The sequence below is a fragment of the Galleria mellonella genome, unplaced genomic scaffold (genome assembly GCF_026898425.1).
Source record: "Galleria mellonella isolate WM207_F2 unplaced genomic scaffold, CSIRO_AGI_GalMel_v1 utg159, whole genome shotgun sequence".
NCBI classification, from domain to species: domain Eukaryota; kingdom Metazoa; phylum Arthropoda; class Insecta; order Lepidoptera; family Pyralidae; genus Galleria; species Galleria mellonella.
Window position 1 is genome coordinate 3,386,113 of NW_026442004.1, and position 13,749 is coordinate 3,399,861.

Genomic DNA, 13,749 nt, shown 5'->3' on the forward strand with positions numbered 1-13,749 from the left:
TCTATACTAATTACTAATATTAATGTCAATGTGACTTTATTTTTTACCGCTTACCGCCTTAACGGCTAACGGATCACTATAAAGTACGATATGCACGTATTATATGGGATAGAAAAGGATAGATAGATGGAAGGATATATGGGTGTTCCAGTTTGGAATGTTTATTGATTCTAAATTTAAAATAACTTTGACCTGATTCCAATATTTGAATTAATGAATTTTATATTGAGTTAGGTAACCGAACGAAGACAATTTTTCACTCCTTGAAATACAGTATGTTTTTTTTGTGATAGGTTTACGGCTTTGGATATATCTTTTTAGCCCATCTTTAATTACTATTTCATTACAGCGAATATTTTTCTTGAAAAATGTATATAATTGAATCCATTTTGATGTAATTATTTTAAAAGTGTGGGGAATAAATTCATAGATAATTGGATAAGTATCACTGTTTTGAAGGATAGATGGCAGGAGGCGGAGTTTCTTTTTATTTATTAAGCCATCTACCAATACAAGTCTTCGTAAAGCAAAGGTCGGTCATTCCTTAATTATATATTGTAAATCTGCATTTTCTGCGAAGCAAAAATCACAGTTTGATGGAGTGTTCTCAGTTTAATTTTAAATTTTAGAAATGGGACGTTACTAAGCAGTCGATCGGTTAGTAACGTCCGCGACTAATGATGCGCCTGAGCATAGGAGGAGGACGAAATCACTGATAAAAGTTAGTAATACATTAAATTTTTTATAGTTAGGTTTACTCCTATATATAAGAGTAATAATATATATGTTTATTTGAGAAAAAGTCTTTTAATTCTTTAACGCATTGTGAATGATTGTCGTACCGGTTCGTTTCTGGCTCAAAAGCCAGAGATAGGCAATCCAAAGTGGAAATATTGTAAGCATTATGAGTAGATCTTTGAATCGGGTATAAGACGGGAAGTTGTTTTTGATTACATTTTTTTAAAATAGGTTATACTGTCAGTTATAATAATTGTACTATTTAATATAAAATATTTTGTCAGAATTATGTTCAATGCGATATTTTGTTTAAATAACAATAACAGTAGAAATGAAACAAATACAATAATTACATTTCTGTCTTGCCAAAGGTTGACTGGGAGAAAAAGAGAATAGGGAGATTATATTCAATTTTCTTTTTTTGTGAAACAAAGTTATTTATTAAATTATTTTATATTTTTTAGTACAATTAGTGCTGAACAACCAGGGTAGAGAGTTATTCGTCGTGAATGGTTACACGTTCTACCGTCGCCGGCAGACATCATACACTGATCACTGGAGCTGTACCACGAAGTCTTCTTGCAAGGCACGGCTGATCACCAGCAAGGAGAACGAAATATTACGCGCCAGCCTTGTTCACAGCCACAAAGCTGCACCTTTTGTTATACAGAATGGGATTTATTGTAAATTGTAGAAATGTGTTTATATAATTAAGGGGTCTACTACGAAGTGACAAATCTGAACGAAAGTTTCGGCTTGTTCTGTTACGAACTTCATTGATTTCATTCTTTTACTACAATTTTGCTATTCGATCTAAGTGGTGTTATATAGCGACCATCCCTTATTTCACACGGTTTTTTTTTTAAATAAAATACAGTCCCTGTTACTCGCTGATAATCTTTATCTATTTGAAATAATTTTTAAAATCAGTTAATTGTTTTATTGATAAGTATATAAAAGTAGTATAAAAGGCCGGCAGCACACCTGCAATGCCGCTGGTGTTGTGGGTGATCATGGGCGGCGGTAGTCACTTACCATCAGGTGAGCCGCATGCCCGTTTGCCCCCTGTGTTGTAAAAAAGAAAGTGTTTTCTTTCTTTTAAATTATTATTTTTTTAATTTACACATTACAAACAGCAAAATTAAATCTTTTTTTAAACATAGTAGGTAGTAATAAATAAAAGTTAATGATCCGACTAAACAAAATTTGAAGTTAAATGTATAGTGAAATTTGATTGCACTGATAATTTGATTATAGAAAGAACTATGGTGTTTGATCGGATTTCGTTCATTGTGTTCTTGGAGCAGGCTCCAGTTTTTAAGAATATTTGATGATCTCATTGGCGAAGTTGCTGGAACGTTGTCTTGTGTAAAGAGGCACGATTCTTGTAATGTACCTTTATAAAGCTAGTTATTTCTTGTCTAGATTCTCATAATACAGGGTTTAAATTTTAAACTTTAAAGCATATAATATTAGTGTAATTAAGTGATCCTTATATATATGTACGTAATTAATTTTAGACTTTCGAGTTGTAGACATACTATATGTATATTTAATACACTATTTTGACTTATCGGTAGGAAAGTTGCAGGTAAATAATACATGCATACCTGATTTTTATTGCTGATCTTTCGATTTTTTTTTAATTAACCTGAATTCTGGATGTTCTATGATTTTAAATTATTCTGATTCTTGTAGAATATTGTTGCTTGCTGTTATTATAACAATATTATATAGACAAAGTATAGTGTACGTGCGTCTATATTGACAACCTGTATAAATTAAAAAAAGTAGCCTATGTCCTTACCTAGTGTTCAACGTATCTCCATACCATATTTTTTTTAATAAAATTTAGAAAGAATAACCGTCTGACAATACATTTGATGGAAAGTAGTAATCGTCACGTGTATTGGACGCACCCTGCGCGCTCGCGTTGGCTGTCATTTATTTATTTTCTTCTTCCAAATCTATTGCCAAATATTTAAAAATTAACACACATGCAAGTTAACTCGTTCGCTCCTCGCTAAGGAAAATGGCAACTGTAATTCGATAGGTAGGGAGTTGCATCGATATTTCGATGACTGCAGATACAGTAAGGACTTATAAACGGATTAATTCGTTGCGATCCATCGATACGGAACTGTCGATACCTACCTTCAATGTGACACTCATGGTAGTAGCTCTTATGCGTTTCCGAAAACTATGGTGTTTTTTATATAATTTATCTAGTGGGTCACTAGCTCGTTTTCCATTTTTAATTTTTTTTATACAACTTAGAATAGCATATAAGCTGACGGCCCACTTGATGGAAAGTGATTACCGTCGCCTATAAACATGAGCAATATCATGGACATAACAGAGTATACTGTTTCGCCCATGATACCCACCATGCATTGCCATTCCTGAGGACTCAGTACCCTGTAAATTCACGCCATATCCCACCCTTCAAACCGAAACACAGCCATGCAAACACAACTGCTTCACGGTTAAAACACGAATGGGACAGAGGTGCCCAAGCAAACGACTTTTGTACAAAACATAAAAATTAATAAAAATTGTCTATACATGAATAAACATATTTTTATATCATTAACAACAGCCATTCAGCCATTATCCTTCCACTGCTGGACATAGGCCTCCCCCATAGACTGTCGTCACTCCATCTAGTGGGGGGTCGTCCTACATTGCGTTTGCACATACGGGGTGATCACTCATGAACTGTTGTAAAGTGGGCGAGAAGAAGTAACGGGAAACTACTCACTATAATCGATGAATTTATATGCTATTTGTGAAAATAACTCCACCACAACGGAATACTGAAGATGCACCCATACAAATTGCAAAGCTCGTTACATTTTTCAAAAAAGTACTGGTATAAAAATCCGAGGGAATTTATACCATTTACACAGTCCACTAAGATTTGTGGTATGTAAGAATAATTATATTAAGATACAATTTTAAATCATCATCATATCAGAATTTAACTGCCCACTGCTGAGCATAAGCCATCCCGTTGGGAGGTTTGCTAATAGTTGCCAAGCATGGTAGGCGGATTGGTAACTACAGTCAGGCTTTAGAGATGTTTTAAGAGGGACGCTGCTGTCCATCCCTCGCCCTCCTTTAGTCGACTCCTACGACGCTCATAGGAAAGGAAGGGGTGGCCTATTCTATGCCGGGACCACACAGCCAATAATACAGTATTTTAAATTATAATTTAAAATACTATAATTGTATCACTTACATCTTTAACGTTGTATAGTATTTTGTTCCAGTAACCAGAGATGCACAACCTTTTTACTAAGTTCATATTTGTATATAAATGTCTGTTTATAACCGGGCTATTTTTCTTTCGTTTTATTTTTATTTACTAACTTTTTGCTCACCTCTTCATACACGTGCATTTATGAAGTAGGAAAACTAATAAAATAAATCACTAGATGGCGTGTTGTGATAAAATCATACCTGATAACTGTGTAAATCGTATATATATATCTATTTTTTTTATTCCCGTTTCGAACCGTTGTTATACCTTGAGCATTTGTATATTACTAAGTATTTGAAATGTATTAAAATAGCACAATAGGTATTAGGCTATTTTAATACATTTAAATTTATTCACAATTCAATCATAAATCGCAAAACTCGATAAGGGGATAGGTATCCATTATCGGGTTTTGCGATTTATTCCATTTTTATTTATTGGCAATAATATACAGCAACAGTATATATTTTTTTCATTGCATTTTACAGTACGATGGGTGCGGAAAAGTAATGGCAAAGTGCTTGCTATAATTAACGAATTTACATACTACTGTGAGAGGCAAAATATAAACACGGAATATTGGAGGTGCACTGTGACGAAGATATGTAAAGCCCGATTTGTTTTACAAAAGAGTAGCCGGCAAATGACCAAGGGGAATTTGAACCATACACATAATCCCCCCAGTTATATGATACATGGTGACAGTTATGTGAGCTCAAGAAGAATGTCTTACTGTAAATAATGGAAAATTCTAGAACTTTGTTACGTCCATGGCATTGTTCACGTCTATAAGCGATGGTTATCACTTTTCTTTAGGTAGGCCATCAGTTTCTTTGCCATATTAATTTGCTGGAATATATGAATATTATATTTTGTTTAATTCCGCTAACATTAGTATATGTGTATACAGCCAATACTCAAGGTGACTCATACTAATGGTAGCGGAATTAAACAAAATTATTCTATTCAAATAACCAGTCATATGGAATTTCGTATTAATTTTCCGAATAATTAGTTCAGTAAAATATTCTCAATACATAAAAAAAAAGAATAAAAAGAATGAGTTTTTTAAGTGACACCGAAAAGAAGTTTGAGAGTGGAACGCCTTTTTTTCGTTGGTTGTATGTAAGAACAAGGAATTACATAGAAGGAATGATAAAATAGAAACTATATATCATGTGGTTGCCTTTTTTCTTCTTATGCAAATATAATTAGCAAAAAGAGGATGAAATATATACCATCAGTTGCTATTTTTCTCAATTCGTAGCATGCTACCTAAGAATATTTGCAGGCTAGTGTATAAATCTAAGAACAAGGAAATACATTATTCTTAGGAAATAGCTTGATGAATTTGACTACTACGGACTATTAAAAAGGCAGATGCGTTTTCATATGCTTATCCCTCTCTAACGCATTGGCAATGTCATAAATACAATGAGCAATACACTATGTGAGTTATGCATTCTATTCTATTCCGAAATTTTTGGGTTGTATTCATGGATTATGTCGTCTCTGTGTTCACTCAGGATGTGGTCACATGTCGGGTTGTAATAAAAAAAAGGAATTCTCAATTTGACTTATTTATTTACACAGCGCCATCTGTAGTACTAAACTAAGTAGAGCATATTATGACAATTGATAGACATGCTTAATTTTTTTTTTTTTGTAAATACACGTAGATGCGTATTATATATAGAAAACATCTAGACAAATGAAAACAGATATATCTGTACCTGTTTACATGCATACACTTTCATACTTAACAATATCTTTAAAACAAGGCTTTCATTTCTGCGCACGACATGACCATATCAAGACAGTCTGCTACTGCGCAACTTCTCCTTTACTGGTGCAACTTTTAGACTTCTCCGTACATACTCATTTCTTATTCTGTTTCTCCTTGTCATCCCATATATCTATGTCTACATTCGAATCTCATAAACCTTTAATGCGAATTAAAGAAATAGAGTATCTATTAAAAGTAAACTAGAGAATTTTTTTACAATAAAACAGTAAAGGAATAACTCAAAAGTATTTATACTATGTATATCATTAAGTATTGTAATATACGTGTATAAGAATATGTTATTAATATAGTAAAATTGTTAATAAAACCCGATTTACACATTTTGTATTTTATTTATGTTGGCATTTCTAATATTACGTTATTATAATATAAAAAGGTTGTCTGGAAGAGATCGCTTTTAGCGATAAAGTTGCCCATTGTTTTCTCGCTGTGATCATTTCTTGTTATTGTTTATATCTATAATAGGTTTAATACTGTAATCTTTTGGAGAAAATAATAAAGAGTATTTATCTATACATACATATCTGTCACGGTTGTCTCCCATTAGGGTGTTACAGTAGGTACATTTACAATTACTAATAAAAAATAATAATACAATTTTGATATTTGCATTCATTTTGTGGCTTTTCATACAAGTAATCATTTTATTCTTTATTCATCCAATGACAATAATTATTTAAATATAATAATTTTTATTTATTGCCCATTTTTACTAGTACATTGGTACGATACGATATACCATATTACTATTGTGTGTACGGTCTGAGATAAAAAGGAATTGTTTTAGGATGAGTAAGGATTAGGATTTGATTAGAATAAGAAAAAAATTAAATAATGCAATGCAACATTGTTATAAAGATATATATTTATTTATATTCTTTTCCAGTGCACTGGGTGACGAAAAAAAATGGCAAAAAGTTGGCTATAATTTCAGGATTTACTTTCTACTGTGACAAAAGTAACACCAAAACTGAACATTGGAAATGCACCTTTGGAAGAAAGTGCCGGGCTTATTTCTTATTGACAAAGACGTGTGAAATGGTCCGTAGCAACCTCGACCACGATCATGCTCCGCCGAATTTTATAATACACGATGGCAATTATATAAAAGTGTAAATTAATCCAAGGTTAAAAAATACTTTATGACATCTCGATTCGACGGATTCGAACCCACATCTCTCTGCTATGGGAGCCAAGTGTATTCGTAAGTTGTGTCACGGAAGGAATTCTATTAGTTGGCAAATTTTTTAAGCACATTTTCAAACTTTGTTACGTCTATATTTGTTAATATTTTGAATATACTTTTTTTTCGTTATTTAGGACTTCCTAATATATGATAACAAAATTTTAAATATTTTAGTGTTATTGTAAAAAGATTAAATATATTTTAATAATTATTAAAATACCTCATAAATAATGAAATGTTTTAATAATTTAAATGTATATAAATTATTATAATTCCACGCAGCATTATGCCAACAAATAATTATGCATTTTTTTATCGTATTAGCTGGAACACAGACATATTGGATTTTTCTTTCATTGAGTAATTAATCTTTTAAAAATTTGCTCCAACTATCTGAATGAGAGGCGGTCTTTCACCGTGCGTTTTTCAAAACACTTCCTTTCACGTACAACCAATCTTTAGAATCATCTCCAAGTAGCTGTATTTTCAAACTAATACGACATTGTAACCATCAAGAAAAGAGCAGTACGTCCATCAGAAAAGGAATACCTTTTTAAAAGGCTGGCAGCACACCTGCAATTCCTCCAATGTTGTGAGTGCTCATAGATGGCGGTAGTCACTTAACACCAGGTGAGCCACATGCTTGTTCACTCACTGTGTTATAAAAAAAAAAATAAAGATATTAAACTATTTTTATGTATTTTTTAACAGTTCTATGGGCATCAAAACATGATGGAAAACAAGTAGCTATAATCGATGGATTTACATACTATCGCTCCAATAAATTCGTATTAGCGACCGAGTATTGGCGATGCACTTCAGGAAGAAAGTGTAGGGCTCATTTTACTATGACGAAAACCCGCATGATGCTTCGTAAATCTTTAAGCCACAATCATGAGCGGCCAAAATTTTTGATACGCGATGGGAAATATATTAGACTATAAGTTAAGCATATGTTGTATACAAGAGGAAAGAGTTTGGTAATAACGGGGACTAGTGTCTCCATTGCTACTAATATAGTCAGTTCGACTTCCACGCGGTCCTTCAAATTATACTGAGTTAATTATGAATGAATTCGTCACACCATTTAATTTGGCTTCGTCTCACCTTTTAGTTTTAACCGACTTAAAAAAGAAGAAACGGTGTATAGGTGAGACTAGAATTAGTTCATGTGGTTCATTTTGACGATTACTCGTAACAGGTTTTCAGGGAAGCCCGCATGGAGATCGGCCTGATGAGGTATATTGCAAGTAATATTTTTTCCTCACTTATCTAATTAATTTTTTATTTATTTAAATAACTTTATTGAACAAATGAAAATAAATGACAAAAAGCGGATTTAATTCTAGTAGTATTCTCTACCAGTCTATAACTAATATGACCGAGCTATGAACTTTTTTTTTACAATGCATATTTTTTTTTACAATTAATATTCAATACAATCGGTTTAAAAACTATAATTAAATATGTAGAATATCATATGGCGTTTTTTAAGTGAAGAGCCATTGCCCTATTTTCATGTTCTTATTATGAGGTGAAGACATCTGCCCCTTTACGTATTTTATTTTTATTACAAGCTTTATTTACATTTAATGTCTTTTGAAAGTTTAGAAAAGAGGTATTAAACTATTTTTATGTATTTTTCAGTGCAATGGGTAACGAAACAAGATGGTAAACAATTAGCTATAATCGATGGTTTTACATTCTACCATTCCAACAAATGCGCTATAGCGACGGAGTATTGGCGATGCACGGGAAGTAAATGTAAAGCCCGTTTCACAACGACAAAATCCCACGTGATGCTGCGGGAATATCTTACCCATGAACATGAGCGACCCAAATTTATAATACGTGATGGGAAATATATTAAAATGCAAAAAATTGGCATAACGAATAAATGAATGTATAAAAGAGGAAAGAAATTGACAATAATAGAGACTAGTATCTCAATTATTCATTAATCAAATCTATAGAATGAGCCACCCCTTCCTATCCCGTGGATGTCATAAGAGGTGACTAAGGAAGGGCGAGGGATGGGCAGCAGCGTCCCTCTTAAAACATGTCTTAATCCGCCTGTCAAGCGTGGCAACTACTGGTAAAAAGGCTTATGTCCAGCAGTGGACAGTTAACGGCTGAAATAATATCTCCATTGCTATTAATATGGTAGTTGAGTATTATGGTTAATTCCTAGGGAATTTTTCGCGATGGATAATCTGATCTGACTTGATTTCATCATCCCACATAAGTATACTGCCAATGTATATCAATAGCGCAGGCGCAGGATTTACTATTTACTTTTTACCCCATAAAAACATCTATGTATAGGTACAGTGATTGTGTGATTAGTTTTTTTTTTATGAATATTTAAAATTATTGTATACTATATTATTATTGTTTTAATAAATTACAAATACTTTTTCTGTTGAACGGAACATCGGATGTTTTTACAATATATCGTAGCACGACACGACACGATTTTATTGTGACGATATAAAATTTAATAAAAAGTAAAAATAAAAGAAAAAAATTACAGATACAGTTTCATTAAATACAATTTTTAGTTATTATTACGGATTTAATTTTTCTGTTTTCTGTATATAATTAAGCAATAAATATTCTTTAATACTGTGATGTATATCATAATAAATATGGTAGGGTATATTTAAAAATATAGAAGGTAGATATGTAATAAAAATATGTGATGACACGGTTGTGAAATGTGTTCGAGCAAGGTGCTGTTTTAATTGTTGCATGGTGATGGAGTTGGAATTTATAAAAAAAAATGCGTTAAGTGACTGATTAAATTAAAAATATCAATCGAGAACAGAATCGGTGAGTTTAATATGGGTGGTGACTAATGGGACTTATGATACAAATTGTCTAAGTATCTATTTAAACAGAACTAAATATAAGATAAAAATTTCATGTAGATTTTTAAACTTAAATCTGTTTAATTATTCTAATATTATGTAAATAATACATTATAAGTATGTTTGTTTTATTTTAATTATTAATCCAATTATAATCTTTTTTAGTTCCATACTCGTATGTAATTGCATGGAGATGTTTTTAAAATTCCTTGCATGTCCACGTACATATATATGAGTACGTACATACATTTTGCTCTCCCATAAAATCCTTGCTATACAGTAACATACTATAGTAAATTATATAAGATTTAGTTTTCTATATTAGTTGGGAGATATTGGCCATTAATCATAGTTTTCAACCGATTTCAAAAAAGGCTGAGAATCTTATATTGGTTGTATTTTTCTTATGTTTGTTACTTCACAACTCCGTCATTTATAAATAGATTTAGAAACTTTTTATTTATTAAAAGGATGTACTTAAGATCAGATTGGTTTCATACAAATTTGGCACGACTGAAGATGGTTTCTTTTTGTGGAACAAAATCTATTATATTCGGTTCGTTTTGCTTTTTTTTATGCAACTTAGACGGACAAACAAGCTGACGGCCCATCTGATGGAAAGTGGTAACTGTTGCCTATAGACATGAGCAGTACCATGAACATAACAGAATATACTGTTTCGCCCATAATACACCCCTATGCGTTGCCAATTATGAGGTCTTTTGCTTTTCTGTAAGGTGCCAAATTTTGATTTACATGAAGTTAGTTAAATTTTGACTTACGAGAAGTTCATCGACAAAATGTCAGTTAGGAGGTATTGGAGGTTAACGTCAAAAGTTTTTAATAATAATTGGACTTTTTTTTTCTCGTTAACAGTGCAGTGGGTGTCGAAAAAAGATGGGAAACAACTGGCCATAATAGACGGATATACTTACTATCGTGACAATAAAACAGCTATAGCGACGCAGTACTGGCGATGCACATCGGGAAGAAAGTGCAAAGCGCATTTCTCGATGACGAAAAGCCGTGAGATGATTCGCATGGTTTTAGATCACAACCATGACCCGCCAAATTTTCTAATACGTAACGGAAATTTCATTAAATTGTAAGGAATTTGTATTACGTGACGAAAAATTAATTAAAATGACAAATAAATAATGATGATGAAAAATAGAGATCTCAAAGATATGATCTGGAATGAAGTTGGGTGGAAGCGAATACATGAGCTAGTTGTTCCAACAAGATGAAACTAATAAAAAAAAATTTACTGTAAGCTTTTTGCATGTACAATACATATATTGTACTATGAGAAATTTGTATTAGGTTACATAATATAATATTTATTAGCCTATTCTATCTATCCCATTTAAGAGCTGCGCTCTTGTCGGTGCAGCTTTTGACACTCACTACGATTTTCAGCGAGTCTCTTTACCTCTTACGACACGATACCAACTCCTTCCTTGATCTGCCTGATATAACTATGCCCTGGTCTCCCTCTTCCCCTCCTTCCTTTTATCTTACATTTTATTATAATGTTCAAAGTTCGTCCTGTCGTATTAAGTGTTCCAACATTTTTTTAACCTATTAATATTATAAACAAAAAATTGTCTTTATGTACAACACTTGAGGACAGAAGGGGCAAAATGTAAATAGGATAAATACATAGATAGATGTACAACACTTATTATATTAAGCCTTAAATATAATTAAGTAAAAAAGAAACTAAGTAAAAACTAAGTTTTTTTCTTTTTATAAATATAAATAAACTCTTTTTTATGCCAAGTATTAATGAGGATGAAGTCAGTTGGCTCATCGTGGATAATTCACCAGGAATTAGCTACGAAGGTTCTAGATGTGTCCGCTTGGAGGCCGGTCTCACAAATATATTGCATGCAGTGGGGACTAACATTCACGTTACTAACAATACTTTTCTTTCCTAACAAATTATTTAATATTGCCAGTTCAATGGGTGACAAAACAGAACGGCAAGAAGTTGGCTATAATTGACGGCTTCACATTTTACTGCAACAACAGAAGCGCTGCGACCGCTTATTGGAGATGTACCTTCGGTAGACAATGCAAGGCTCATTTTATTTTGACCAAGTATAATAAAATATTGAAGACACATTTCGAACATACACCACAGCATCCTCCACCCAATTACGTTATACATGATCAGAATTATCTTAAAATTTGAATGTTCTCATAATGTGTTCCTTTTTGTTAACTTTATAATTGGTTGAAACTTGTATTTTTTATTTTCACATTTTTCTTTTGTATAATTATTTCGATATAGCGCCCTCTAGCGGTAATAATTGTACCTATAATTTGTCAAGTATGTCATCACGAGTTGATAATGAAGTGGATAAATGTTTTTATTAAAAAAGAATATTTATAAAAGAATTAAAAAAGTAATGAAAGACGTTAGTTAATGAAAGGTCTTTTTTTTAAACTGATAGGAGTTATTTTTTCTTTTTTTTTTTTCTTTTGTAATGTTTTTTTTAGTTTGTTACACAATATTTTCGTTAAAACTGAATCGTGTAATTGTTCTTTTTTAAACCATGTATTTACCTCAGTGATCTTTCTATTATATTTGTAAATAATCAATCTCATTTTAAGTTTTATTTATTTCCGCAACATCATTTATTTTTATATCCTTAAATAAATTAATAAATAGTACTAAATGCTTTCTCTCTGTATTGGATTGACTAAAAAAAATCTTTTTCAGAGATAAGTCCACCCTTGCTCACAATATTTCTAACTGCCTATCTCATTATCTAAGTAATTTAACATGTGCAGTAAAGAATATATATTCTAATTGTTTATAAAACATGTATGTTTTGTATTTTGGATATGTTATTTAATAAAACATGTATGTTTGAATGCATTTTCATTAAATTCGGAACATATACAGTCTCCGTGCATGGTATATTTTTCTTTATTAACTTTAATACTTTCATGTTACATAGTTTATGGTATTAACCTGTGGGGTTACTCTTGAAATCGATCGATAATGGAATTGATAAGTTTCACATTCTAAAATTGTTTCATACTGTTGTGATAGATGCGTATTAGTGCAACTTGCCAATGCAAATAATTGCAAACCCATCCCAATTTTAACTTAATTCCTAATTGTTATTTTATGTCTGTAGTAGAAGTTGTTATTAGTATTAGTATTGGATTGATATCGATATTAGATTCAAGAGTAAGCCTGCTGGTCCTTTAGATAACTCTTGGTAAATCAAACTTACTTAGGTAAAAATTTATATATAGGTATATAAAATTTTACCTTAATAATCACTTTAATTTCCCTTATAAATCATAAACGCTCTTGTATTTTAACACAGACATTTTAATCGATTGTTTTATTTTCAGTGAAATTTCTTAAAAATAGAAACGGAAAGCAGATTATGTTGTTCATGGGATTTTCATTTTACTGCAAGAACAAGGGTGCACGTACAGACTTTTGGAGATGCACGAACGGTTCCATATGTCCGGCCCGCGTTACCATAAGAAAGTCCGATTTGCACATTGTCAGAGGAATGTGTGATCATTGTCATAATCCACCAAGATATATCATTCGCAATGGGATTTTTACGAAAGTATAAATGTTTTATTTGTACGTAAAAGAAAAATAAAACATGCATTAAATATGTAGTAAAATATAGGTATTCGATTAAAATTACTTGTTAGACTAACTTCGTAAAAGAAAATTGTATGTTTGTAATCAATGAGTATTTTTGTGTGTATCTGAAATGAAAATTTGTATTTTATTAAAACATATGACTCGCATATTAAGTAGATATAAGTTTACAAAGAATGAAAAAGCTTGTAACTCATTCAGTAATTACTATTTCACAGTCGTCATGATAACTGTAAAGTAATT

General features: G+C 31.7%; 1 protein-coding gene across 11 annotated transcripts in view; it reads left to right on the forward strand.

The window, feature by feature from the left end:
• LOC113518763 (modifier of mdg4) overlaps positions 1-13,749 on the forward strand; it is a 362,824-nt gene that overhangs the window by 265,085 nt on the left and 83,990 nt on the right. Inside the window, exon 5 of one of the 11 annotated variants that reach the window (XM_052892505.1) lies at positions 13,239-13,486. The exons of the other annotated variants lie outside the window; for them this stretch is intronic. Coding sequence (XP_052748465.1) covers positions 13,239-13,471 — 233 coding nt within the window. The 3' untranslated portion in view covers positions 13,472-13,486. Of the gene's footprint in view, positions 1-13,238; positions 13,487-13,749 lie in introns of those variants that run through there. 11 annotated transcript variants of the gene reach the window in all.